Source organism: Colletotrichum paranaense (genome assembly GCF_030867605.1).
Source record: "Colletotrichum paranaense strain IMI 384185 chromosome Unknown Scaffold_3.1, whole genome shotgun sequence".
In the NCBI taxonomy this organism is placed as follows: domain Eukaryota; kingdom Fungi; phylum Ascomycota; class Sordariomycetes; order Glomerellales; family Glomerellaceae; genus Colletotrichum; species Colletotrichum paranaense.
The window spans coordinates 2,902,294-2,929,224 of record NW_026848961.1 but is presented as its reverse complement, the minus strand read 5'-3'; the positions used below and the strand labels follow the sequence as shown (position 1 = coordinate 2,929,224).

General features: G+C 54.2%; 10 protein-coding genes across 10 annotated transcripts; 5 read left to right on the top strand and 5 right to left on the bottom strand.

Annotated features, from left to right (window-relative positions):
- Positions 1 to 1,342: 1,342 nt before the first annotated feature.
- CPAR01_04561 (uncharacterized protein) lies at positions 1,343 to 4,046 on the top strand (the record flags this gene model as incomplete). Its single annotated transcript, XM_060488841.1, has 2 exons — positions 1,343 to 3,209; positions 3,355 to 4,046. The coding sequence occupies 2 exons, from the start codon at positions 1,343 to 1,345 to the stop codon at positions 4,044 to 4,046; spliced, it is 2,559 nt and encodes an 852-aa protein (XP_060353047.1).
- Positions 4,047 to 7,552: 3,506 nt separating this feature from the next.
- Positions 7,553 to 9,433, top strand: CPAR01_04560 (acyltransferase; the record flags this gene model as incomplete). The annotated part of the gene is made up of 1 exon (XM_060488840.1): positions 7,553 to 9,433. The coding sequence occupies one exon, from the start codon at positions 7,553 to 7,555 to the stop codon at positions 9,431 to 9,433; it is 1,881 nt and encodes a 626-aa protein (XP_060353046.1).
- A 340-nt stretch (positions 9,434 to 9,773) lies between these two features.
- On the bottom strand, positions 9,774 to 10,648 carry CPAR01_04559 (biotrophy-associated secreted protein 2; the record flags this gene model as incomplete). Its single annotated transcript, XM_060488839.1, has 2 exons — positions 9,774 to 10,552; positions 10,618 to 10,648. 2 exons carry the CDS (start codon positions 10,646 to 10,648, stop codon positions 9,774 to 9,776), a joined length of 810 nt encoding a protein of 269 aa, XP_060353045.1.
- A 247-nt stretch (positions 10,649 to 10,895) lies between these two features.
- CPAR01_04558 (uncharacterized protein) lies at positions 10,896 to 11,198 on the bottom strand (the record flags this gene model as incomplete). The annotated part of the gene is made up of 1 exon (XM_060488838.1): positions 10,896 to 11,198. The coding sequence occupies one exon, from the start codon at positions 11,196 to 11,198 to the stop codon at positions 10,896 to 10,898; it is 303 nt and encodes a 100-aa protein (XP_060353044.1).
- Positions 11,199 to 12,287: 1,089 nt separating this feature from the next.
- On the top strand, positions 12,288 to 13,059 carry CPAR01_04557 (uncharacterized protein; the record flags this gene model as incomplete). The annotated part of the gene is made up of 2 exons (XM_060488837.1): positions 12,288 to 12,379; positions 12,837 to 13,059. 2 exons carry the CDS (start codon positions 12,288 to 12,290, stop codon positions 13,057 to 13,059), a joined length of 315 nt encoding a protein of 104 aa, XP_060353043.1.
- Positions 13,060 to 13,222: 163 nt separating this feature from the next.
- On the top strand, positions 13,223 to 14,517 carry CPAR01_04556 (uncharacterized protein; the record flags this gene model as incomplete). Its single annotated transcript, XM_060488836.1, has 7 exons — positions 13,223 to 13,303; positions 13,359 to 13,449; positions 13,500 to 13,544; positions 13,604 to 13,758; positions 13,812 to 13,849; positions 13,903 to 14,040; positions 14,097 to 14,517. The coding sequence occupies 7 exons, from the start codon at positions 13,223 to 13,225 to the stop codon at positions 14,515 to 14,517; spliced, it is 969 nt and encodes a 322-aa protein (XP_060353042.1).
- An 852-nt stretch (positions 14,518 to 15,369) lies between these two features.
- Positions 15,370 to 17,286, bottom strand: CPAR01_04555 (uncharacterized protein; the record flags this gene model as incomplete). Its single annotated transcript, XM_060488835.1, has 2 exons — positions 15,370 to 15,763; positions 15,884 to 17,286. The coding sequence occupies 2 exons, from the start codon at positions 17,284 to 17,286 to the stop codon at positions 15,370 to 15,372; spliced, it is 1,797 nt and encodes a 598-aa protein (XP_060353041.1).
- A 1,530-nt stretch (positions 17,287 to 18,816) lies between these two features.
- CPAR01_04554 (pre-mRNA cleavage complex II protein Clp1) lies at positions 18,817 to 20,414 on the bottom strand (the record flags this gene model as incomplete). Its single annotated transcript, XM_060488834.1, has 4 exons — positions 18,817 to 19,088; positions 19,173 to 19,439; positions 19,498 to 20,293; positions 20,379 to 20,414. 4 exons carry the CDS (start codon positions 20,412 to 20,414, stop codon positions 18,817 to 18,819), a joined length of 1,371 nt encoding a protein of 456 aa, XP_060353040.1.
- A 425-nt stretch (positions 20,415 to 20,839) lies between these two features.
- On the top strand, positions 20,840 to 21,956 carry CPAR01_04553 (uncharacterized protein; the record flags this gene model as incomplete). Its single annotated transcript, XM_060488833.1, has 3 exons — positions 20,840 to 21,087; positions 21,137 to 21,411; positions 21,490 to 21,956. The coding sequence occupies 3 exons, from the start codon at positions 20,840 to 20,842 to the stop codon at positions 21,954 to 21,956; spliced, it is 990 nt and encodes a 329-aa protein (XP_060353039.1).
- A 569-nt stretch (positions 21,957 to 22,525) lies between these two features.
- Positions 22,526 to 23,973, bottom strand: CPAR01_04552 (argonaute siRNA chaperone complex subunit Arb1; the record flags this gene model as incomplete). The annotated part of the gene is made up of 4 exons (XM_060488832.1): positions 22,526 to 23,642; positions 23,697 to 23,714; positions 23,773 to 23,839; positions 23,898 to 23,973. 4 exons carry the CDS (start codon positions 23,971 to 23,973, stop codon positions 22,526 to 22,528), a joined length of 1,278 nt encoding a protein of 425 aa, XP_060353038.1.
- Between the last annotated feature and the right edge of the window lie 2,958 nt (positions 23,974 to 26,931).

Here is a 26,931-nt window from a genome sequence, read left to right as displayed (position 1 = left end):
TAGGAAGTACCAGCGGAGAAAGTCAAAGTCTGGCACAGCACACTAGAATAAACCGCCTCCCTTGATACCTGATTTTGAGCATGCCTTCGCACATACTTGAATTGTGGCGTAGCTGTATGATACACGAGCGCCTTGTCTTGAAATGTAGTATCCTCATATCTTGATCAGGCGAAAAAAAAAATCCCCCCTTTTCCTCAGCTCCTTCAAGTGAAGGGAAAACTTCTTCATCATTTCGCTAGCATCACGATACAAAGTTTCCGTTGCTCACGTGTAGTGGAAACCCTTACCGGTCGGTCCAGGCACGTGGGGACCAGCTACATGACTCAGGCAACTGAGGTCCAAGTTCTTGTTCTTTGAAAGGGGTTGCCACTCATGACCTAAGCCTCCCGGCATTTCTAGAGTCTAGACCGCGCTCCCAGCGGACCGCGCAAACCAAACATAGCGCCGAAATCGAACATGTGGTTCTCGATGAGGCGGTAGAACTGGGCATGGAGTGATGGGAAGACCCTTGGTTTAAGCCCCTGACGGAACAGATATTTACGGCTGCAGAGACACAAACAAGATCTCTGGTTGGCCGAGCTCGGATGACAGCAAGCTTCAGCGAATCGGGTGCTTCCGAGTGGGAACCACACCATCGAGGGGAACTCTCGAGTCTTATGCAGGATCTTCGGGTTGGCCCTAAGGCCATCCTACGGCACTAGTTTTCTTGCAACCTCATAGACAGCTCCGTGATATTGTGTCATCTCGACCGATATGGCGGTTTATCACCATTTCCGAAGGTCAGCACATCATCCGAAAGACGCGTCAAAGAGAAAAGGGAAACCCCATGACGACATGTGCATAGTTCCACATTGCATACCATCCGCAAGCCAAGGCCGCGCAGGGACTCACAGGGAGTCCCCTGGCGAATGACGGCAAGCATCCCGATTTTCTTAGGTAATAGGAAGTCGGGCCCTAACGAACTTGCGCCAAAACATGGTGTGCTAGCACGTTCATGGAAATTCGACCTGCTGCTTCTCGTGGAGCGGTTTCGGCCCAAGTGGAGTTTAATGGATACGAAAAAGTATTTCCGGTATGAGAACCTTTCTAGGCACGCCAGGTTACCGGAGGGTCCGGGTGACAAGTTGCCGACTTCGTGAACCGCCGGTCCGGTTCTACTTATAAGAAAGGGGTCTTCCCCCATACTTTTCCCCACGATCCACTTGTGCCTCCCACAAGGTCAGAATTTTTCTTTGGTAATTTATTGTGCTTTTGTATCTTGCTTTTCTGCTTCTTCTCTCGGCTCCATTCTGCTCCGCTGCCAAGTTGGAAGATACTCGCTCGCTTTCTGACCGTCGATGCAATGGCGGGAATCTCACAGTCCTCTCCAGATGATGACCCTGGTCCCGAGCCCGGCGGCATCGGCTCGGCCTCTACGGCGGCACTTGAGCCGGTGGAATCCGCTTCCGAGCCAACATCTGGCTCCGACACGGCCGGGACAAGCATGCCTTCCGAGGCCGCAGCTGCAGCCGCCCTAAGGAAAGAGAAAGGCCGCGTCCGATTTAACAGCAATGCGGCCGCGACCAAGCCTCCTACATCACCACCAGCAGTTCCAACTACACCCAAGCTTGCTCCGGCACAGCCTACCAGACCATCTATCCTACGAGGTGGTTCCGGCAGTTCCATTCCTACCGTGGCTACTTTCGCCAAAGAGGAACCCCATCCGCCGGATGAGAATGAACGCCAAGAGGCCAAGTCTGCCGCGGCAGCTGCTCAAGAGCGAGCCCGGCAGATGGCTGAAAATGTTCACTTCGGCTCGCCGACGCGCGAAAACCGAGACTCACTCGAGTCCGCTACTACCACCACCGCAAGCGAGTATGACCTCGGAGGAGGAGAGGGAGCCGGAGGATACATTGCTCTCCAAGATCTCCATTCCCGCCAGCCACTCAATGGCGATTCAGCCGAGGCTGAGAAGAAAGCTCACGAGCACCATGCCGCCCTGAACGACGAGGCTTACAAAATTGTAAGAGCTCACACCTGGCGCCTCGCCGAGAAACCCGAGAGCGTCGCCGGTCCATCCAACGCCCAGGAAGCAGACATCCACAAGGTCACCGAGCATCTCCTACAAGAGATCAACGATGGTCAATACGATGGTGTTTACTCTGTCCCTGCTCCCACGGAGTACCGCGGTAGCGTTCTTTCGCAGCTTCTAAAGCTGTACAAGCCTGCGGAATCAGGCAATCAGTACCAGTCGTCCGGGCAGACCAATCGCAGCTCCGTCACCTCTTTCTCCTTTGGTGGACCGCTGCCGGGAGCGGGCACGCCGGGCTCCAACTCAGGCACCGCGACCCCCACGACGCCCAAGAAGAAGAAGTGGTACGAGGCAAACCGCTCCCAGGAGACCCTCGTCAACCTCATCGAAGCCTCGGCCCGCCTCGCCAACCCTAATACGCAAGGAAAGACTGACGAGTCACCCAAGAATGGCAAGGCGGCTGGTAAGAAGACGCGGCCGAAGCATAAGCGGACCGCCAGCAACTCCATCGCTGCGTACCTAGCCAGACAAGAGGAGGAGGCCAAGATTACTGTCCACATCGCTGAGACGCTTTCCAGACAGGAGTATATCATCACACTCTGCAAGGCTTTGATGCTTTTTGGTGCACCAACGCATCGTCTCGAGGAGTACCTCAGCACAACGGCCAAGGTCCTTGAGATCGATGGTCATTTCCTGTATCTCCCAGGATGCATGATCATCTCTTTCGACGATCGGTCCACCCATACAACCGAAGTCCGCATCGTCCGCGTAGCCCAGGGTATCGACCTCGGAAAGCTCAGAGACGCGCATCACGTCTACAAGGAAGTCATTCACGATGTCGTCAGCGTCGACGAGGGCATTCAACGATTGGACACCCTCATCAAGGCCAAGGACAAGTTCCACGCCTGGATCCGAGTTCTTGTCTTTGGCCTGACCAGCGCCACGGCTGCCCCCTTCTCGTTCGGCGCTCGCATGATCGATCTCCCGCTATGCTTCTTCTTTGGCTGCCTCGTCGGTTTTCTGCAGCTCATCGTGGCTGCCAACTCCAAGCTATACAGTAACGTCCTCGAGGTGACGGCTACCGTCCTGGTAAGTTTCTTGGCACGAGCCTTCGGCAGTATCAAGGGCGGCGAGCTCTTTTGCTTCTCGGCCCTGGCCCAGGGAGGCATCGTCATGCTTCTACCTGGATACCTAGTTTGTAAGTGACCTCTTCGCACTACCTACCCCATCGTGATGTTCCGCTCGAGCTGTACCTCCTTTTCCTCTGCGCTTCTCGCGTACGTGTTGGGGATGCTACTTGCCTACGGGCACGAAAAACCTAGGACAAGCCGCTGATGGCCCAGTGTGTTCCGCCCTCGAGCTCCAGTCCCGCGCCATCGTCCCCGGTTCGATTCGCATCGTCTACGCCATCATTTACTCCCTCTTCCTCGGCTTCGGCATCACGATCGGCGCTGTCCTCTACGGCATGTTCGACGAAAATGCCGTTTCCACGACAAGCTGCACCAACTCGATCCCCACTTACTACACCTTCATCTTCGTGCCCCTCTTCGTCCTCTGCATCAGTGTCCTGTATCAGGCTAAATGGCGCCAGATGCCTGTCATGCTCGTTGTTGCCTTCGCCGGCTACATTGTCAACTACTTTAGTAGTTTGCGCTTCAGCGCCGCACCACAGGTCGCCAATGCCCTTGGCGCGCTTACTGTTGGTGTCCTGGCGAACCTGTACTCGCGTCTGAGGCACGGCGTCGCGGCAGCCACACTCATTCCGGCCATCTTCACGCAGGTGCCCGGAGGTCTGGCGTCTACCGGAGGATTGCTGAGTGGTCTGAGTGCGGCCAACGCAATCACCAACTCGACGCACGCCGTCAATGGCACAAGCTCTGTTCAATACTCTGGAGGCGAGTCCCTGAACACGGTCGTATTCAACGTCGCCGCCTCCATGATCCAGATTGCCATCGGTATTGCCGTTGGTCTGTTCATCAGCGCGTTGATCATCTACCCGCTCGGCAAGCGCCGCAGCGGTCTGTTCAGTTTCTGAACATGTGCCAAGCTACGCGCCTGGCATATTCAACTGCAACTTCGTAGTCTTCTCTTCAAGTCCTGTTCTCTTTTTTAGCATCATGTCTAGCCTTTAGTCCATCGTATTCCACTGGACCATTCCATGTAGTTCAACAACCAAAATCAGGCCGGTGGCGGCGCCCTGCCCTACTTCAAGGTCTTTCATAGCGATCATAGCACCAGTCCTTCAAGAGGAAACAACAGCAAAAGTAAAAGTCATGTACGTATGTAGATTATTGCAAACTAGGAAAATGCAAGGCGTTGGGGTAGATAGAAAGGAACTCAGTCATTACCGATGATCTCGTACTTTAATCTAAGCTGCCTTCGATGTTATGGAAGACCTTTCACGTGATGATGTCGCAACGATGTCTTGTACACTTTATAGGGGCGTCCAAAGCATCGGAGTTCCCTCACTCTTGGTCTACCATACACGGCGATACAGCAAGGAGACAGCCGAATTATCCTCCGCAATGCACAGGGCGATTCAAGAGAAAACGCCAGACCGAATACCTGAAACTGATGAATTGGTACGGTAGCTTCAATAGAGAGAGGGAGGGAGGGAGGCATTGTGGCAACCGCGTTGGATGAGAGAAATAGTGATGAACCCTTACCCACGAGCAACTTCAGCATTGTACAAATGATGAGAGATAACGACATGGAGATATGCTATCGTAGCTAACAATCTAGATCATCGCGATCTTTGGCCAAACTCATCTATCGCAGTTGCCGGTTGACGAGATCTTGGCGAGGCGCAAAAGGCGGAAGTGCGCCACACAATGTCTTAGGCCCGGCCCGAAAGTTCGCACTCGATCTTGGTCTCAGTTTGACGTACGGAATGAGATAACAGTGCGAAGATCGCCGACCAGCGCGCCTGACATTGATGCACGCTGGCAATGTGTGAAAGGGACGACGACGTCAAGGGATCATGCTTTCAGAAGATACCGTTCCCAAAGAGCGAATCGCTGCCTTTCGCGATGCTTCATCTGACTTCACCTGTTACACTGCTCTGTCGAGGCTACACCACATCATTAGTAATGTCTCTGATCTCGACAAGCAACCTTGGCAGGTGCCACGATACGTGCGCATGACAGACGTCGAAAAACGACGTCATGTATACTAGATTACACACGCATACCCATAACGAACTTCCGTTCAAAGCCAACTCTGCCAATAGCCCTTTGGAAGAACTTCAACGGTGAGCCTCAGCACGACCAGTCACATGTTCATCTTTAGAACACACTTCGCTCTCCTTTGCATAAGCTCCCAGTGCCTCCTCAATCATCCTCGAGTGTGTTAGGACACCTGATAAAACAACTTCATGGAGTTGTTATACGGAGCGGCAATCGCATGCGTAATCTGCCAATCTCAATGCTAGCAGAAAGATGTGACTTCGTAGTGAAAAAATACTCAACAAATCAAAAATTTAATACTTTACTACCTTGCCCAGGAAGTGAACAATTTTACGTGCTGTAATCGGAAGAAGGCAAGCCAGCGAGCAATTGAGCATCACTAATGTCCTAGCTTAGTCGGTCACAAGTTTGCCGCAAGCCAAAGTGCTTTCAACGCGCTTAGCACGCGTGCTCTCTGGCTTCTGGTTACATGTGGCGTTGCGTGCTCAAGATGCTTTGAACCCCGATTTCGGGGTGATAGCGGCATTGACAATAGTGTAGCATTTTCTCAGCTTTTCTCAGCTCAGATAAGTCTCCTCTGAACTCGTGGTGCGCCAAGTCTAATTCGTGAGTATCAGTGCCACGAGTGCACTACTGCATATAATGTTTTGGTAAAAAGCCCTTGCTCATCCGGGGGTCATGCGGCTTGTCAATATGGCTGCGTGTGCGGCCGTATCTGCAGTTGTGGGATGAGGCATTTTCACAAAGCGCCTCACTAAGTCGTCGCTACTCTTCGTGTGATCATACCCCTCGTAGAGGCTGACAAGACTCAGTGTTGCAGGCCCCTCAACCTTAAACGCATTAAGCATCGTAGTATTCGGTCAAGCGTCCAGGATCCCGATCCGTCACCTGGATCAGGGAGCTTTCTTCAGCTTTCCGGATTGGATCACGTTGAGGGGTCTCCAACGTCCACAGCCGAAGCGAAGCCAAATGAGTAAGTAATGGCTTACTTGACCCTTCTTCAATCTCTTTCTTCAAAACTGAGTCAAAATTCAGCTTTTGCGACATCAACGCTGTCCATCGGATGTGATGTCACTTCCAAGGAAAGCACATATGGCCTCCAGGGTAGAAAAGGCGGGCTTCGAAGAGTATCTTCAAAGTCAGGGTGTCAGTGGCTCGCGATTTATGGTTACACAAGCCCGGAAATCACCAAGTCTTATTGCGAGAGGCTATGCCACGATCAGCGATTGGTAATTCGGATCTCGCAGTAGAGAGAACGTCTTCGGCGCGGACAAGAGACAGAGCCAAGCTGATGTGAGACAGAAAGCGCCTCCGGCCGATTACGCCAACGCCAAGTAAACGTCCCGTTTTGGGCCGCAACTTACCATGCCAGTCTAAGCTTCTTTGGAATGGATCCAGGTGTCAATTCAGTTGGGAAATCTGCACAACCGAGATAGGCAGCGGATCCCGTGGATTTCATAACTTGGAGTTGTTGAATGACGGGTTTGAAATGCAAAGATACAAGAATGTTTGGAAGATGAGGAGAATTTATGAGCATTCCTCTTCGCCAGCTATTGCCATGCCCATCTATAACACCAGACCGAGCCCGAGTCGGGACACTTTGAGTAAACCTTGACTCGGGAATACAAGACACCCGCCGCCGGGTTCCGCCCTGTCAAAGACACGAGACGACACAAGCCGATTTCCACCTTCAGGTTTCACCCCAACTTTTTTTTTGGTGTGAGGTGTCAGCCCGTCCGAACGAAAGCGTCAACTTTGTTCGGGAAGCTAAATAATCGTAATTAAGTGCCCGGTTCTAACGATTTTCGATTCAAAAAGCCTCGATCTGGCCGCCACCTTTCTGCCTACCGCAAACAACGTTTCTCAAGCACAGCGGCCGGCCCGAAGTCATCATTCTGTCATACCGGCTGGTTTACACGCACTTAAACAGATCGCTCATCTCACCCCAGAGCTGCCACATGCCACCGATGCGAAGGGGGCTTTTCCTATAGAGGAGCTGTGGCTCGGGAGCCGAGACGGATTTTGATGTGGAGTTACGTTCTGGCCATCATCGCTAATTAGTTAAGTACGGATTCGAGGAGGGTATCGTCATTTGCGGCTGAAAGCTAGGAGCGAGAGGTCGGCACGGAGTAATTATTGCATCCCACACTTGTACAGACGAGGCTCAAAGAAGACGATCTTGGATGAGAGACCCCGCCGAGAGTCTTCGGGGCCCGTATAACAACTTTGGAACCACCTTTCTCAACATCCAGGGTACCTCTCTCGTCCAGTCCTTCCTCGACTCTATTCTCTCCGCACCGTTAGCCAAGGGACGCACTTCTTCTTTGAATAGGTTGCTTGGCTATCAACTTTCAACATGCGGTTCACAAACCCATTCTCGCATCCTCCACAAGACACATACGAGCAGCACTCTCTCATCGCCGAGCAAGATGGCCGAGCCTCACCGTCAACAGAATCGCTGGACGAGATCATCGACATTGAGAAGCGCGAATACCCCTTCCTGATCTCAGTAAGATCCGCACGGAATTCAGTATCCTCATTCCTCAACGAACACCTTCACCTCGGCGGCGACCTGACATGGACAGACCGCCTCCTCACACTCCTCACCACCCTGAAGCCATTCATCTTCCTCTTCCTTCCTACGTTCTTCATCAGCCCCTTCAACTACTTTACTACAGCCCCGAGCCGGCGACCAAAGCCCAGAAAGTTAGGCCCAACAGCATACCTAGACGGCCTCCGCGGCGTCGCAGCCTTTGTGGTCTACATCTTTCACTTCTCCTACCTCTGGTTTCCAGACCTCCGATGGGGCTACGGCTTCGCGGGCCACCAGATGTTCTGGCAGATGCCCATCGTCCGGGCCCTGCACTCTGGTCGCGCCAGTGTCACCGTCTTCTTCGTCATCTCAGGCTTCGTCCTCACCCTCAAGACCGTGTCGATGATCCACAAGCGCAAGATGGACCAGGCTCTAAGTGCCCTAGCCGGCTCCGCCTTCCGCCGCCCCTTCAGGCTGTACCTCCCCATCTTTGCGTCGACCTTCATCATCGCTCTACTGGTTTATGGTGGAGAGTACGTAAGAGATCCCTCGGGAGCACCTGTACCGCCGCGGGGCCCGAGTCTCGACCAGCAGCTGCAGCACTGGTTCTGGAGCACGGTCAACCTGATGAACCCGTTCCGACCAATTGTCAACAGGGAGAACATGAAGGGAAGCGAGTACGACGGGCATCTCTGGACGATCCCCGTCGAGTTCAAAGGCTCGCTACTCGTCTTCTTCCTCTTGCTCATCTTTGCGCGAGCAAAGAGGTGGATTCACATGGTTGGCGTCACGGGTGTCACCCTCTGGCTGGTCCACATCGGCGACTGGGATCAGGCTCTCTTCTGCGCCGGACTTCTCCTCGCAGAGCTCTCCATCATCATGCCCAACACCGCCCCAACGACAGAAACACCCGAAGACCGGCTCCCTAGCTACAGACTGCGCGTCGTCAAGAGATACGGCTCAAAGTCCGTCCTCATCTTCCGCCACGCAGGCACACTAGCCCTCTTCTTCCTCGGCCTGCATCTCTTCTCCTACCCAGAGTACTACGGCGCCTTAACCCCGGGCTTCATCACAATCTCGCAATGGGTGCCAGACTACTACAAAGCAATGGGCGACCGCACCCAACTCTACTGGAACTCCATCGGCGCCATCATCTTCATCTTCGCCTTGATGTACTCCCCGCCCGTCACCTTCAACCTCAAGTCCCTGCTACTCAGGGGTCGCAACATCCGTCTGCCCTGGCACCAAACCACCCCGGATCTCGACGACGACGAAAAGGAAGAGCTCGCAGCAGCAGCTACATCTTCCTCCTCTACGGAACTCGAGGCAGAAAAAGCTGAACCGCTTCTCCAGCGCCCCTTCACCACGAGCTTCGCGCAGTATCTCGGACAGATCTCCTACTCGTTGTACCTGTGGCACGGCGCCATCAACCACATGGTGGGCGTCAGGTGGCTTTCGCCGGCGCATGGCGCTTTGTCGCTTGCCGGTGCCCAGGCCAAGGTGCTCACGGAGGGCGGGAACACCGCCGGTGCTACTGAGATGGTGAACAAGGCCTGGGGCGCCTACGAGCTTGCGTTCTTCTGGGGATCGCTGGTTAACACACTGGCTCTGTTGTGGGCAAGCGATGTGTTTAATCGGATAGTTGATGTAAATGCTGTTAAGTTGACTCGTTGGCTTGGTGAGAAGGCATGGAGGAAGGATTGATCCAGTGTGATACTGAGAGACCACATTAGCGAATTCACGAGCATTACACTTTCGATAAGTGTTCTAATAGCATAGTCAAATCCAATTTTACGATATCATTCAACCCAAAGTTCTAAGCGTGTATGAGACACTTCCAACTTTTTGTGCAATGAGTAGTGTGATGATGCCAGCCCAATCCCTTGCTAGACTACTGGAGTAGAAAATCATGGACTTCCTCTCACATGTATACGAGCTGTAGCAGCACTCCTTAAAAGCATTGTCTCATTTTGTACAGAAAGTGGTCACCCCGAGGCAGTCTGAATGCGTTGTAACCGCACCAGTCCCCAAGCTTGTCATTAAATCATGCCGCCGTAAATCCACATCCAGTTTTTCCACTCTCATTAGCAACCGCCGTGGCCGAACAAACTCCCTTAGGCCCGGCACAGCAGCCGGAAGCACAGTCCGCGTTCGAGAGACACTGACCCGTGATGAACTGCTGACCATTCCCTTTGCCAACATTCTGTGAGCCAGGAGCACCAGAGGTGCCAGCAGCAGCGCCAGAACCTGCACCTGTACCTACGGACGGAGCAGCTTGGGGCGGAGCGGCAGCCTCAGCGGCCGTGCCGCCTCCAGTAGAGCCAGTGGCGGCACCCGCTCCCGTGCCCGTAAAGCCGCAGCCTGCTTTGCCATTCTCCGTTGCGACGGCTCTGGCGGCACAAGCACCCTTGGGGCCGTTACAGCACCCCGAGGCGCAATCCGCATCAGACAGACATTGCCCAGTGATGAACTGTTGGCCGTTACCGGCGCCGACGTTCGAAGATGTCCCTGATCCTGCGCCGCCTCCGCTTCCGGCGGCGGCTTCCATGGACGGAGCAGCCTGGCCTGCTCCCTGGGACGCGGCGGGTGCTGCAGCAGCACCACCATCACCGAAGCCGCATCCTGTTTTGCCTGCCTGGAATTGGGCTCCAAGTCCAGAGCAGATGCCGGCGCCGTTTAGAGTCGCGCAGCAGGTTGAGGCGCAGTCTTTACTGTTGAGGCAAGCGCCGCCGATGAACTGGACGCCGTTGCCATTGCCGACGTTCTTATCACCAGATGGGTCTGGTGTCAAGGGACTGGGAATTGCAAGGGAAGAAGCAGCGACTGGGGTATGTTAGACCGAGTTGGATAGTAGAGTAACAGCGGGACGTGCGAGGGATAGAACTTACAGAATGCTGCGGCAAGGGAGAAGCGAACCATGATGTAATAATGAGAGTAAGAAGAGAATGAAGTACTGTCAAAGTACTGGAGTATAAGAATACAAGAACAAGAAGTAAGTGACCGATGCTGTCCCTTTGAGTTAGATTCGCATCCAGCTCGCGAACATCCGCCATCTTAAGTATGTTCCCCGTCTCTCCATCTTTGACGATAAAAGAACAATTCGAACACTCCTGCACGTCTGCCAGGGCTCTCCGCGCTTGCTGATGCCTCCCGTCTGTCAAGCTGGTCAGCCAAAGATGCGACGCAGGTCTGTCACAGGGGCACGTTTCTGCAACTGAGGCTGAGCAAGTGAGCAACCAGAAATCGCAAGCTGAATGACCAACATCTTTCTCTTTTCGTTGCGTAGTAGTGCTGTCAAGATTCGGGACCGCCACCCGGCGATCCTGATGCCGTCGAAACCCCATGAGACCAGATGATCAGAGACCATGGCGCGGCGTGGACCAGTGAGGTTGTCGAGGCTGAGGTTGGAGAACTGGGTCGCAGACGAGGCCGTCCCTGTCGTGCTAATGTTTCGGATGGGACGAAACATCGGAGAACGGCAAACGGGCCTAAACGCGCTCTCGAGCCCCTGAACCAGGGCTACCGCCGGCTAGAGAAAGAGAGTCGTCGACCTGGCTCGGTGGAGAGGAGATGAAGAAAATTGTGGTCGCTGTAGAATTTCTGCATTGCGTGCGAGCTCTCCCCTGCCACGATCTTCCGACGATCCAGGTTTCCCCATCTTCACAGGTGTAGTATGGCCCAAGCCCGTAATGGCAGCTCATTCGTCTGTTTTCTTTGGTCTGGCTTAGACCAGCATTGCGAAACGAGAGAGGCTGTCAGCTCGGTGTGGTCTGTCCCATCATGGGCCGTTTGAAGCGAAGGGTCTCCTATTATTCGCGAAGAAGGATTCGACTCCACGGTGACCCAAAATCCAACCCCATTTTCCCTAGGGTTGAATGTGGGAGAAGTCGCAGTCTGAGGACATGGTGCGGATGGATGTTTGGCCCGCCTCACAGCATGAATGCTATCCAGTACGGCCATATGTAATGCCTCGTCTAAGCCTCGCAGTACGGTGTTCACATCTCGTAAAAGGAGGTTTGGAAATCCGTGATGCTGCCTAGACGTGATCCTTGAAAGGGGCAACCTCGAGTAACGTTGCTCCACGACGTGACGTAAAAGGACCGCGGCGGGCTAACTGCTATGCCGAATTCAGTGTTGAACATCATCTTTCGAGACGGATGATTTTCCCGTGGCATTGTTGATAGAAAGTGCCAAGAAGAAGACAGACGTCGTTGAATGTCCAAATGTTCAGCAGAGTTTCGCGAAGTTGTGAGGATCAGCCAAGCGGTGCCCTGTGAGGAATTGACTTTCCTACAGCACAGGGGCTCTCCTGTCCAGTGCTCTTTTGGCAGCTTCGGGACTCAAGGCCCCTGCCGTCCCAGTGAAGCTTACTTTATCTCTTATCTAATCAGTGTGTCGTCTTATCGTTATCTTATCTTCCCACACATCACCGACGGTCCCTCGGGCGAGACACTCCATTGAGAACCGCATCTTCATCTCATCGCCGACCTTCGTTTTAAAGGCTATGATAGGGAGACTGCCGCGCGAAGAATCCGATTACATCTTCATCCAAGACGAAATGTGCCGGATTCTCTCTTCTCCGCAGAGCCGAATGTCGCATAGTAGCCACCAGCCCGATGCAGGACCGGATCACGAGAGTCTTCCACGGACGTATGGTACTGACAGTCACAATCCAACATCGGACCGATCCACCGGCGCTGTCAGGAAGCGGGATCATAGCGGAGGATATGAAATTACGAGTACTTGGAAGCAATCGGCCGGGACTCCCCGATGAAAGCGCCGAAGAAAGGATGGCCAGCCGTCCCAGAACACCGCTAGAGTACCATCACCCGAGAGCGACTTGTGAACGCGGGCTGGTCCAATCTCGACAGAGACTCTTCACTGCTCTTCGGGCTCCTGTAACCTTTGAGCATGTTCTCGGGCGGTGAATGCTCCGGCAACTTCAATGTACAAAATTCAGCAGCGACTGGATTGCCATGCAAAGTGGCTTTCGGCTTGCATCCTTCCCTACTCCCCCCGGTGCATCTGATTGGGCCACGACACGGACTTCAGTAACATCGAATCCCTTGAGAACCCAAGACGACCTATGAGATTGTACCATTTGCAGCATCTCGCCCAGGGTCTACCAGCGCATCCGTGGTGTTGACCTGGCTCCCGGAATCGTCCCAACGGCTAACCTGCATTTTGACACCTCTCAAGATGCACCTCTAAGCTGCATCGCCCTAGTGTCGCCCTATCCCATCTTTGGATTCTTCGGCCTATGTCAGCTAAGACATGTCGCCCGCTGGAAGCAGTCGAATCCCCCTCCCTCAGGGTGCCTGAGTACCTAGTGACATCAGGCATCCCAACATTCCAGGAGAACCCCGCTTGCTGGCCTGCGGGATTGTTCGCGCCCCTCCATCCTCGTGTCGAGTTTGAATTGCTTCTGCTTCACCACTGGGCCCATACTCATGGTCTAAAGAATTCAGATCAAAGAGTCGAAGTCTCTTGAATATGGCTGCGCCAGCACACGACGTCGTGGTGGAACCGGACGACTTCAATGACAATGACTCGTCCCTGGGAGATGTCAGCAACGTTCGACACCTTGTCATCCCTGTCAAAGTCATTTCGTGGCTGATGGTTGCTACAGGACGGAACCTCCTCGACCGCGAGTTTGAGCAGCTCGATTCTCGACTATCGCAAAGAAAATGGCCGCACCTATCACAAGTTTCGCGATGGGAGTCAGTGATGCCGAGCCTACAAACCCCTTGATCCTTCACTGACACCCTAGGAGAGTATCACTTTCCAAATGATGAAGAGGAAAACGAGAGATTAGGTCAGTTTTGGTGGTCACCTCCTCCATTATCAGAACTGATTCTAAATTGACACTCAAAGATCTTCAACACCACATCTTTGACCTCTCTTTCGATGGGAAACTCGGGTTGTCACCGCCTAATGAGCCCGAATCCAACGTTGGCCGCGTACTAGACCTGGGAACCGGAACAGGCATCTGGGCCATGGACTTTGGAGACGAGCATCCCGGGGCCGAGGTTGGTGTTAACACATCAGTACAGCCTATGGCCTTCTTACGCTGATATTGCAGGTCACCGGCGTTGATCTGTCACCCACCCAACCGCAATTGTCAGTATCGCTAACCGCTTTTACCACAGGCATGACATTGACAGAGCATACAGTGTACCACCTAACGTCAAGTTTGAAGTCGACGACATCGAGGACACTTGGACGTACTCGCGTCCTTTCGACTACATCCACAGCCGGATGATGAACTCTAGCATCTCAAAGTGGGAGGAGTACATCCGCCAGTCTTATGAGTAATCGCAGGCATGACTTCACCTTGTGCTAGACAGGCATTGATGCATCATGACAGAAACCTCACCCCCGGCGGCTGGCTCGAGCTCCAGGAATTCGGCCTACCCCTCTCTGACGACGACACCCTGACAGAGGAGCACGCTCTCTATCAGTCCATGAAGCACCTTGGCGAGGCAGCAGCCAAGACGAACCGCGCCTTTGTCGACCTCGACGCGCTCAAGCCTATGCTAGAGGCCGCCGGCTTCGTTGACGTGGCGGAGCTGCGCTTCAAGTGGCCCAGCAACACATGGCCGCGAAACGCAAAGTTCAAGGAGCTCGGCGCCTGGAATTACGAGAACATCACGACCGGTCTGCAAGGGTTCCTCATGGCAGCGCTCACGCGGGGGCTGGGCTGGAAGGCGGACGAAGTCAACGTGTTGGCCGCGCAAGCAAGGAAGGATGTCGGGGACCGAAGTATCCATGCATACTGGCCCATGTGAGCTGCCTTTTCCTGCATCGCCGGTTGTCTGATGGCTGTTGCGTGGAAGAAAAGTACTGACTCGAGCAGGATCGTGGTGTATGGAAGAAAGCCTGGCTCTGGTTAAGCCAACGCCAGGGACTCGAGTAGGAATTCGTCCGGGCCGGATCCATATGGAAGACGGGCCGGGTGGGTTCCTCCGCACGGAGCACAATTCTCCAACACTGGGAGCCCACCCATCCTTACCCCGAATTGGTCCACAATTCCCGAGCAGGCGGACGCGAGAAAATTTTTCACGGACGAAGCCATCGAGATTTCGGGCTCGCCGACGGAGCCAGCCCTACCCGCGCCCACACGCCACACAGCCAACCGCCTCCCTTCTTAGTACCACCCGGAGCCGTTGTCTTCAACACTCAATAACCCGCCTTGCTAGCTCAATCGGTAGAGCGTGAGACTCTTAATCTCAAGGTTGCGGGTTCGACCCCCGCGTGAGGCTCAAATCCTCACCGCGATTGGCAAAGCCACTCTTCGGGTTATCCTCTTGGTTTTTTTAGTCGTTTTTGCTGGCCTCTTCTTTGGCCTGCTCATTTCTTCCCTCTAGATAATTTGGTTTCCATCCTTTCTTAATGCTGGTTCCTATGGATCCCGTAGATCCCACAGAAGCGCATCATGAGAAGGAGAAAGCTTTTATGAACAAAGTCCACTAGAACAGTAACAAAGAACACGACAATCGTAAAGCTATCTCCCAAGTATCGGTAAGTAAGGTTGTTTGGCATGTGCCCATCACAAAACCCAATAAGAAACCATCTGTAAGCATGTTGTAGAAACACCAAATCCCGCTCCTCTCCCTGACCTCTGCAACACTCCCTGCCCATCACTCATCCTCAACCTCGACCCCCCTGAACTCAAACACCCGATTCCACTCCGGATCCGCAAGCAAATCCCACACAAGTTCCTTCTCCACCGCCAACGAGATCTCGTTCCCCTCGTCATCCCCACTGGGACTCATCGTCGCAGGACGCGGCGGGTACACCACCACGAGCCCACCCGTCACAGAGTCCCACGGACACCGGAACCCGCTGGGGCGACCGAAGCCAAAGTCTGCCGTATACGGGTCCGCGTCGCGCCAGTCCGTGACGAGGAGAGTCGTAGGCGGGAAGACGTCGGAGCCGGCGTAGAGGGTCAGCTTGTTGCGGACGCGGGCGATGCCGGATAGCATTGCGTCGATGGCGGATGGGGTTATGCTGTTTGTGAGTTGGCGGATGTACCTTTGGAAAGAATATTAGCTGTCTGTCGATTCGTCGTGTTTTGGTCCAGTACAAGTCGGATGTTGGTAGTACGGATACGCGTGGAGGAAAAGAGGGAGCAACAAGACAGAGAAAACTCACCATGCAAGCTTGCTAAAAGGTGCATCTTCAACAACCTCCTTGATTGTAAACTGCGGCACAACATGAGTACTCCTCGACGCGATAGCAACAGCAATAACATTCCCCTGTGTACGCGCCGGCATAGGCTTCCCCGACGCATCGCACAACCGCCTCCTCACATCCACAGCCTCAACCCATTCAACCAACGTCTCGGGGTCAGATTTATGTAATCGGGCTTTATGCTTCACCAGGACGCGCCACAGGTACGCATTGAGCGCATCGTAGCTTGAAATCCAGCAGTCGCTGCCGTTGCTGCTGCTGTCGCTGCTTCCATCCGTAGCCAGCGCCGGGGTCGCCAACCGCTTCAATTCAAACAGCTTACTCCGCGGGATATGGAAAAGCAACCTCGAAGCAGCCCTCTGCTCGGGATGCCGCGACGGTCTCGGTGGCCCGTCGACGAGTTGGTCAGCGGGCGGGTCCGCGACCGTGACGCGTGAGAGGTCCAGGCACGCGGGGTCCCACGGAGGCAGCTCCGGTGGCGCAGCAGCAGTAGCAGCAGCAGTCGAGGTAGCATCACCAACACAACCAAAATTATTACTACTACCACCACCACCGGCAGCGGCCGCCGCACCCGCATCCGCATCCGACGCCGACGCAGCCCAGATGGCGGCACAGTTCTCGGCCAGCTGGCGCATTTCCCCCGCCCACCCGTTGACGTCGTTGGCCAAGTGGTGGTGCATCATCATCAGCACCAGCCCGTCGCCGGGGATGAAGCTCGCTTTGAAGGACGCCGCCTTGGGATTATTCTCTGGACGGTTCGCGGGTTTTTCGGCGGGCGTCATGGGCGGGACGCACCATAGGTTCAGACCGGGGCCGAAGGCGCGGGTGCTAAAGTGCTGGCGTTCAAAGTCGGCGTAGGAGGGGTACTCTTCATCACCCCCATCTTCTTGATCCGCGGCGTCATCCTCGCCGTCGTCATCGTGGGATTTTTTGCTACCGTCGAGCCATTGAACGTGAAACTCAACCGTGTCTTCGCGCCTCTTGTGAAAGCACAGGCCGCTCTCGCCGTCGGGATCTTCCCTCAACGTCCCGCAGAGGCGACGGCACTGGCTGAGCGTGATTTCGAGCCCTTGCTTGAGGACCTCTACGATCCTGTGCTTGTCTGCCCCCGGGTCGACTTTGAAGAAGAGGGCGTAGGCGCAGTAGATTGTGCCGGAGCAGTAGTCTAGCGTGCAGAGGCGGTGGTATTCGTCTTCCGGGTCGGATTCCCAGCCCGTAGGGTGGAGATTGTACACGTCGACTTTCGGGAGTTTCCTCTTCCTCTTCTTCTTCTCCTGCTGGTGGTGTTGCTGCTGCTGCTGCTGCTGTTGACATCCAGATTCAAACTCAACCCGCCCCCTTAGGAGCGATGTAAACGTCCCCATGTTTAGAACCAGGCGGTTGAGGAATTGGAATGAAAGCAATTTGAGTTTCCAGCGGTGACAACAACTTTGACAAATCGGAAAGGTTAACGGGCAAGGGCCAGCGTAATTTCAATACCCACGTCCGAAGTTCCCCACTGGCAGAGCAACGTAGAAAGGGAGGGGGGGGGTGATGAACCCTCTATTTATTATGATATTCCCTTGTGGTTTTGGACGTGGACCAATTCCCTTCCGAGTTGCAACTCGAGGATGGGGCATCGCATTCCAGAACGGGTTCTACAGGGTGAGGAGCTGCGGGACCACTTCATAGCCTGGCTGATGGAAAGGCACAATGGGTGCTGGGATCTCGAGACATCGCGCCTGCATGTGGTGGCCCTTGATCGTGAGAAAGGGGGATTCTACCATCGTTAATGGCGCTTGATGAAAATAACAAGTTACAACTTCCCTCCAGGCCTACACAATTCAGCGAAGGCGGGGTTGTTGAGCTCGCAGAATGTAGCTCCAATCAAGCCAAGTTAAAAAAAAAAAAGCTGCTGAAAAGGTGTAATATTTGCTGTTGCTCTGAGACATGGCGCCCGAAAGTTATTGAGCTCTGGAGGATGACTGAGGTCGCGTGAGTTGTGATCCCAAGTCTATTTACCGAGGGTTCGAAAGACTCGAGGCTCCAGTCCTGGGTCAAGTTGAGCAGTGGCAAAAAGCTGCTAAAACTCACAGAATAGCTGCTGAAGTTATGGAATGTTTGCTTCAATTATAAGACATGGCGTAAAAAGTTGCGAAACTGGAGAGGGAAAGTGGTTACTAGTTCCGTTAGTGGCGCTGGACAACTCATCCAAGTCTAGTCACTATCCTGGGTAGTACTCGAGGTGGTTGCGAAGGCCGAAGGCAACTCATATCGAACACAATGATTGAGCAGTATTCTCCCTCAACGTGTGTGTCATTCCTCCACAACTCCAGGTAGTCAGGCTTTGACTCCTGCGATATATCCCGGCGAAGGAAAAATTGTAACCAATGACACACTCCGATCAGTAGCTGGACAATTGACCGAAACATCCATCGGGCGAAAGAGGGTCTCTAGAGTTGCGTTGGTGGCGCCCCGCGTAGATGTAGATTGGCCAAGAGCATGCAACTGTGCAACTCACAACTCTGTCGTGTGGTTGTCGGCGTTGGTTGCTGGAGACTCAAGGTTAACTCGACAGGGGGACAATGTCTCACATCTGGACTAAGGTAGGCAACCAGGCCAAAACTAGTCATGAATTTCAACCGGACTTTGACCAGCCTCCAGTGACGTGGGAGTGATTGGTCTTCGGCGTTCGCGAGAACAGGAGGCTAGCTGAGCCGCACCCTTCAGGTCTTGGAATATCGTTTGCTCAACGGGAGGTGAATGAGAAGAGCTGACTCGTCCTTCTGCCAAGCCATGATCGAGCCTGATATGCCAACGATTTGGAATACCATAAAACGAGGCTACTAAGGAGAAAAGAGACAACAAAAATCTCGGTAGGAGTGACGATGTAAAGTGGTATCATTGAAACTATCCTATCCCAACAGGTTGATAAACGGCTCCGGCCACTTGCCCATCAACAGCGGCCTATCTCCCAACCGACCACTTACCGGTGCCAGGATCCTCAACTTGCGCTTCTCCTTGTCGATATCGGCAATGTACACGTACCCCATCACGTTGGCCGTCCGTATCGTCTCCGGTGAGTCTTTGACTGAGGCATAGACGATCGCCAGCGTCCAATGGGCCATGGCCTGTGCGGGGTCCACGCGCATCAGGCTCTCGTCGGCGCCACCGCCGTACATGGAGTCTAGATCATGGCCAAGTAGGTTAGCAAACATTGTGCATGACTTTTGGGCGGGATTGTATGATGGGGTGCGAGGTGATCACGTACAATCTCCTAGTTTGTATATCGCCAGGCTATCAAAGTCGACTTGCTGCGTGGCGGGACTCAGCGTCTGGCCGATGCTACCGAAGAAGTATTCCTTAATGGACGCCTCGCAGGCCTGCTGTGTGTAGCCCACGTCGCGCTCACCCACGCCCTCTGACTTTTCCAAGAGGAGGATGCTGTAATTCTCGCCGAGGCTAGTCCTTTCCGTTGAGAAGCGCTTGGTGATTTCGGCGTTGAGACTTGGTGAGCCCAACACAATAATGATGTTGACTGCTACCATGTCAGTGCCAGCACATCAGACCATCGATAGAGAAGATGGGAATCATACCTGAGAGCTCCTCCACGACATGCACAAAGTTCTCCATACCAACCTGGTTGGTCTCCGTCACGGCCTGCGTATCGATTATCATGCCAGACCCCTTGACCTCGGGATCCTGCCCCAGCCTCGACGTCACCGTCGCCGCCATCTTACTCACGAGCTCCTTGTACTTGGCCGGGTCCTCTTCAGAGCTCGCGTGGCCGTAGTAGTACACCAGCGGCAGCTTGACCGGCACCTGGCTCGGCCCGCTCGTCGGCGTCGTACCCCACCCGTCAACAGCCTCGACATCCAACAACGACCCGACGACGCTGGCGCTCAACGTCCCCGGCAAGCTCAGCATCCCCTCCTTGGGATCCGTGTTCACCACCAACGGCTGCGCGCCCACCCGCGCGGCATAACTCGTCAGCGTCCTCGTCAGGCTCGTCTTCCCCGTCGTCGGCGGCCCGCAGACGGCGATCCTTGGCCCTTCCCTCCTCTCGGCGGCGGCGCGCTGGCGCATGGCGGTGAGCTGGAAGTGCAGGTTCAGGACCGAGTTGGCGGGGGAGTCTTGTGGTTTGGCGTAATCTGCGACGGACTCTTCCGCCAGCACGCCCTCGACCTCGAGCTCGCATCCCTGCAGGGTGAGGATCTTGGATCTGGTGCCGGCAAAGGTGTAGATGTGCTGGAGGGCGAGCTCGGTGCCGTCTTTTTCGGCGGTGCCGGAGAGGAGTTTGAGGGTGATTTGGGTGTCGAAGGCGACTTGGAAGCGCCATTCCCAGAAGGGCTGGAGGCGGATTGTGCGGGTTTGGTTCGCGGATGTCGGTTGCTGGTGGAGGGTGTGTGTTAGCTGGCGGTTCTCGAGCTCTCTTGATGGTGTGGTTTCAAGAGAAAGACGGTGTTTTTTTGCTTACTGGCGCCACCAGGTGGCCCAAGCCGGGGATCGACATGGCTAGATTATCTTAAGATCATAGGATGTCGGGTCTTGAGGATAAGGGGCGTTGCGACCTCTGGAGGGTTGAGGAATCGTCAAAGATGCAGCAACTTGAGTCGCGTGGAAAGTCACTGCCAACGCGCCCACTGGGAATTTCAATTGAGGACCTTGACATCACGGCTGGGGATACTGGGATGGTCCGTGCGGGAGCTTCCCACACCTGGCGGGGGTTTATTCGGCGGGGCAGCGATTCTCAGGGCCGTCGTCACTGTCGCATGCGGCTTCCATGTTCCTGCATATTCTCCAGGTCTAGCGGGACTGGGAACACGGTGTGTATGCTGTATGCGTTTCGGGAGGGAACACGATATGAGATAGAGGTATTAACACCAGGTATTCTTTCTAGAAAGATTTGGAGAATGAATACGGTAATCTTCGAGGCGCATGACCCTGAGAAGCAACCGCAAAAGTCCAGCAAAAAGCGCACGATCCAGGGATCCACCCCGGTGCGGTGATGCCCCTCAGGAACCCAAGCCCCACCTCAGATCCCCCGGCTGCCTCCGCCTCGGCCGCATGTTCTTCCGCAGCAGCCAATCATTTGGCCGTCTTACCTCGGGCCTAACCAGCACCATTACGCAAGTCCCCCACGCCTCACCAGTCATCCCAGCTCCGCCACCCTTACGACCCGTTACGTACCGGCTCACGTCTCAATTGCTTCGCTGCCTGCTGACCTCATCTGAGCCCGCGGGACCGAAACCTTGAGAGGCGAGAGGCGCAAACGTCACCTTATTTGCACCCATTCAGCCACCCACCTGTAACTTCTGCGCAAGAACATCTTCTTGCAAAAGCGTCGACTTTGGACTACTACAAGCATCATCACCGCAGAGACCCTCAAGTCTCTTTCCAATCACCACTACACCTTACACACGTTACAATCCCAGCATCACACCTCGCCGAAATGTGTTCCGCAGACATCTTCCTCGGCCTCCTGGCCCTCCTCTTCCCGCCTCTCCCAGGTAATTACATTTCCATCCATCCGCGCATTCCAAAACGCATGCTCTTAACTAAACCAAAACTAACATTTACTCCAACAGTCTGGGTAAAGCGCGGCATTTGCGGCGCAGACTCAATAATCAACATCCTCCTCTGCCTCCTAGGCTACATCCCAGGCCTCATCCACGCCTGGTACATCATCGCCAAATTCCCCGAGCCAGACTACGAATACGAGTCCGTCCCGCAACAGGACCGCGAGGGCGGCCGCGTCACCTACGTCTTTGTCCACGGCAACGGTCCCAACGGAAACGGTCCTCATACCCAGCAGCCGCGCCAGCAGCCCCGCCCCTCGCAGCACGGCGGCAAGGGTAACGGCGCCGTCGGATACGGTACCACGAACAATAGCAGCAACAACAACAACAATGCTGGCGGTTCGTCGAGACAGCAGCAGCAGCAGTTCTCTGCGCAGCAGCAGGGTGGCGCTGGAGAGGGAAGCAGCGATGGCGCTGTGCCGCCTAGCTATGCTGAGGTCGTGGCTGGCGACAATAAGATTCAGACTCGGGATTAGAGTAGGATGGAGATACTCTAGAGTGGCGTTGTAGGGTCTTTGACTCTACTGCTGCTGTTGCCATTCTCTATTTCTCTCGAGTGTTTTCTTCTTGTTTCTCTCCGGCTTTTCTGGCTTTCCTTCGCTTAGGCTTGCCCGGCTTGTCATTCTATTGGTGGCTCTTGTGAATTGGTTTAGTTTTTGTGAGCGCGGGGATTGTTTGGAACCTGTCGGTATGTGGAGTTGGGGTGGTTTGACGAAGTAATAACGTTTTGCACGAGTTCACGCGAGACACTGGTGGGATTTTTCACAGTATCATTCACATACACTAGGTACTAGGTACCAGATCCTCAAGACTCATCTCTATAACGGGGTATCTTGGTCCAATTTTTCCGAAACGCCCATGCTTTCGTGACGTAGCTACCTAGGGGGCAGTCTAATACAATGCCTCGTTTTCAGCCTCAAGCTATCCCCTTGCTTATGGTCCACCTAGCCAATGAACTCTGTCATCTTCCATGAGACGGCCAATCCAGTGATGTTCGCGTAGTGACAGTCAGCCGATAACTCTTGTACTAGACCAATGTCAGGGGTCAGTTAGTTACAGCTTCTTGCTTGCCGGTCTTCGCGTCTTCCTTGATGGCCGACGGGGCAGGGCGCTCATTAGGTACGGGCTCCTTGTAGTGTCGCATGAGGTTCTGCGGCAGGAAGGTGTACCATTCCACGAGAACTTGACGAGCCTGCTTCACAAACTTGATGCCAATGTTGAGCTCGCATACGCAGAGTTGCAATTTGAAACCTGGCTTCAGGCGCTGCAGGATTGAATCTTCCAGGTAGAAGGTGTCCCGCTGTTCATCAGACAAAATGATATCCTCTCCGTAGTCGTAGCCATCCTCAATGACGCAAGGCTTCGTGATGATTATTCCGACGGGCTCGAATCGGTGTCCCTTGCCTAGACGAATGCTCCGTGTGAGCCTGTGCGCCTCATCATTCGGCCGGTGAATGGAGATAATCTCGACGCTGCACTCCTCCTCGCCGATGACCTCAATGGTGCCGTACTTCAGACCATTAGCGACAGCATTGAACTGCTCCTGGGTAGCATTCATTGCCATTGCAACCTTGAAAACCGCTTCAGGGGAGAAATCCATTGGCCGCTGGAATTCCTCGGCGTCTCCAAAGAAGAAAAAGTCATTGCAAAACAGCTCCGACAGCGCCAAATTGAATTGGCCAGGAAATCGGAGGAGAGCTTGATGAGACAACGGCAGGTCGACTTTGGCCTTTTGGCAGAGATCCAGAGCTTCTTTGACATTGGCGTCATACTCTGGGCACACGTCGTGCTGGAGGATATAGGTGAGAAAGTTCTCTAACAGGCCAACCGCCTTGCCCATCTGCGCGTAGTCCCAGGCCGTCTCGTTCGGGAGCGTCTCGGAGCAGAAACCCGAGACTACACCGGCAAAGTCGACATCCCAGCCATCGGGATCATCGTCGTTGTAGAACCGCGCACCACCGCCGGAGCTGTAGACAGTGTCAATGGCCGTTGCTTCTCGTCTCTCTGCAGGTGTCATGTCCTTGAGGTCGGCATCTACATTGCCGCCAAACATGCGAGGTGTGGTGTCGATGCCTCCCAAGAAGAGGTACTTGTTGAAGATCTGGTCGGAAGCGCCCAGACGGCGGCGAGCGCGGTAGCGCTGGATGCATGATTGGATGCGTCTTTTGGTCTGTCAGTTGAAGTTGTAAAGTCAAACGAGGAACGAAGAATCTTACTCGGCAAAGGTCAACTCTCTGTAAGCCAACGTCAGTGATTGCCCGGAGCTAGCGATGGATGACACGAATCACTTACAGGCTGTAGATGTTCTCACGCTCCTCCTGGGCTTCGGCAGGAGTCATGGGAGGGTCGGCATAGAATTCTGAAAGAGCATGTCAGCAAGGCACAGCCGCGGTCGAATGTGGTCCAATGAGATATACCCTCGAAACCAGTGCCGCGATACTTGTGCATGGCAGTTGGACCGCGGTCGGCCGTGGCGGACTTTTTGCCAGCCATGTTGTCGCGGTGTTTTCGTTGTGGCTGAAGATGGATATCTTGTTGTATGAGGAGAGGAAGTGCAAGTCTACAGATCGCGGTTGCGTAGAGAAGAGAAGCAAGTGTACTGGAGGTGAAGACGGGTAATTACTTCACGCTGTTGGTCTTGGAGAAGAGATTCCACCGAAAGGTAAGGTGGCTAGTACGCAGGGAAAGGGTATTACTCGTTCTTTCCACTTCCGATTCTATAACTTTCCCATCGCACTTACAAAGGAAGGAGACGGTTTGCATCACCGCCTTCCTTGTATCACAAATTACAGTAAGAGCACACTGAAAAAAAAAACCATGGGATTAGCAGGAAACTCATTCCCAAGATGCTTTCTGGACTCCCCCCCGACGCAACACAAGTATGTTGAAAAAGCATGAGATACTGTTTGGTCCTCGGAAACGACATGCGCAGATCGTGGATCCGATCTAAACTTTGCCTGATGTAAGAATCCATGCGACCCAATCACTTCAGGCATTCCCAGTTATCGGAGGCCTGCTGCAGACGATCTTCCATACAAACGCTGACGGTGAGCCAATTGTCTCCGAGAGCCTGGGTTGCCCAGGGGTTTGTGACGTGAAAAGCAGGCCCGGTGGATTGGTGGGTGGAAGCCTGCGTGCCGTACGTGCCTTAGGTACGTGGGACGCGGCACAATATCATTGGAATTTGAGGATGGCTTGCATCTGCAGCGCGGCATTTCGCTTCTTTGAGGCGGGTGGAAAAAGCTGAGGCGGAGTTACAATCACCATGCATGAAAAGTCCCCATCGCATTCGTATGGCGCGCGCCGCAGGAGGAAGAGGATGGATGATGACTGACCAAGGCGGCGGGCTGCATATTCCATCTGCTGTGTGGAAAGCCCAGCTGACATGATTCGGTCCTGTCACGGGAGAGCAAGAGGGGCATCTCTCGTGCGCTGGAGAGGCAGCGGTGAGACCATCCGATGCAGATAACACGACATGATCCGAGCAGCTGGTGGTATCGTGAAGAATGGCAGATACGGGCCGTTGGTTCCCTTTGGATCTCACAGGCGTGGCGATGCAACCTTTTTGTGGTAGTGGTGGGAGGCATCACGATGAACCTGTCCAACGATCCGTGCCATATCTTCGGCAATGGCGAAACTCGCGACTGCCATTTCGTGTAAAGTCGCCGCGGATTCATGAGATACAGTCACACCGTCGAGATTGTTCAAAAGCGAAAGTCCCGAGAGCGAATGCTCCGTGAAAGCCAGCGTCAGACTCGGAGAGATACGCTGTAAGGTAAGCGAAGTCGCAGGCCAGCTGACGCATCGCCCTTTGTATGCAGGATCCTTAGTCTATTGAACACCAGTGGGAGTTAGCTCGTCGGCCACGACAACCTTGACCAAAGCCTCGACTTGCTGTGTCGTGCAAATAAAGGGAATATGAGCTGCGCCTATTCAGGCCCTGTTGGAACTTTGGAGCAAGGTTGAATAGAGGGGAAGAGACAAGGAACTTGAGTAAGGCACTCGGCCGACTGCGGGACAGGCGGTTGGGGTCCATGGCTCACGGAGTGGCTCGAGTGTGGAATGCCAGTGGTTCGTGTGTACGCCTGGATATGGGAGCGACATGGGCCAGCGGCTGGACAAGGCGGATTCTGAAAGGAAAGGGCTGAATTGAAGTTTGAAAGTGAGGGAGGAAGAGGAAGACGGGAGATTATTGGTGATGTGGCTGAGCAGATTCGCAGCTTCCGCCACCTTTCTAGTTCTTTTCCAACGTTGGACTCCCGCAGCGGCCGGCAAGGGTCTTTTTTGGAGGGGCACAGACAGAGCCTGGAAGTGGATGGAGGGGGCGGAAGAGGAAGTAGCGTCGTTTCGATAGGTAGAAGAGGTCCCTGAGAATAGCGGGCAGCGGGGGGTTCGTTTGCGTTTGCGGTTGTTCTGGTCCCTTTTCCTTGTTCCATCCCGTGCCACCCACCTCATCCCAAGGCACCTGAAGGTAAATCATGCCTGCTACCAGCACCGTTGCGACGTCGTGTTTGTGTCTCTGTTCTCGAACGCCTCTGGCCAAGTTGGACGGGAGCAAACAGCGCTCATTGCCTGAAAAGACTTCTTGTCCCGTCCCGTCTGCCACTTGCACAAGGCAAGGTACTTTAGGTAAGGTACTCCGTGCCTAGGTGGGTAGGTAAGGTCGATACGTACTCAATGGAACCCTCCCTCAGGCTTTGGGGGAAGGGGCGCGACGATCCACTGCAAAAAAAGTACCTTGTGCTGCTGAAAGTACCTTGCACTTCGTTGGGGACACAGAGATACCTTTTCAAAGTTCCAAGTACGAAGTGCCTTACGGTACAACATCGCAGCGCCTCGGAGGTACGTACCACTTCGCGAATGGCATTTTCAATCTCGCTCTCGCGCCCAAATCAATTTGGTTGCTGCTGGGCTGCCGGCGCCTGCCAAACACATTCACTCATTCATCGTGTATTCGTGACTACGCCTCCTTCTTTCTCCTCCCCATCCTGTCATCTAACCTTGTTCCCTTGTCACCATCCTCCCACACCACCCCGGAACTAGACCAACTGCATTTTAACCTCTCCCCGTCCCCTTCATCTCGACACTGGACTCCTGGAGGCTCGTCTCTCTTCAAGTTCTCAACATTGCCGATCCACAGCTCTCAGGCTCGCGCCTCCATTCGCTTCCCTTGCCAAGCCGTCTCGACTGCCGTTTACCGACATTTACCAGATAGAAAGAGCCAGAGAAATAGAAAGCCAAGAAGACGCACAACTCGCAGACATACATCAGTTCGCCACGCCGCGCTACGGCCATCCAGCATCACATCCGTTACAAAACTTTCCATTTACCCCGACTTCCACGCGCCAGGCGCATCTAGGATACCCCCTGGGCAACCGAATCGCCCATAGACACTCTTCAACAACCACCGATTCTCTCTCGTTTTTTCCAACTCTCCCTAGCGCAAGCACC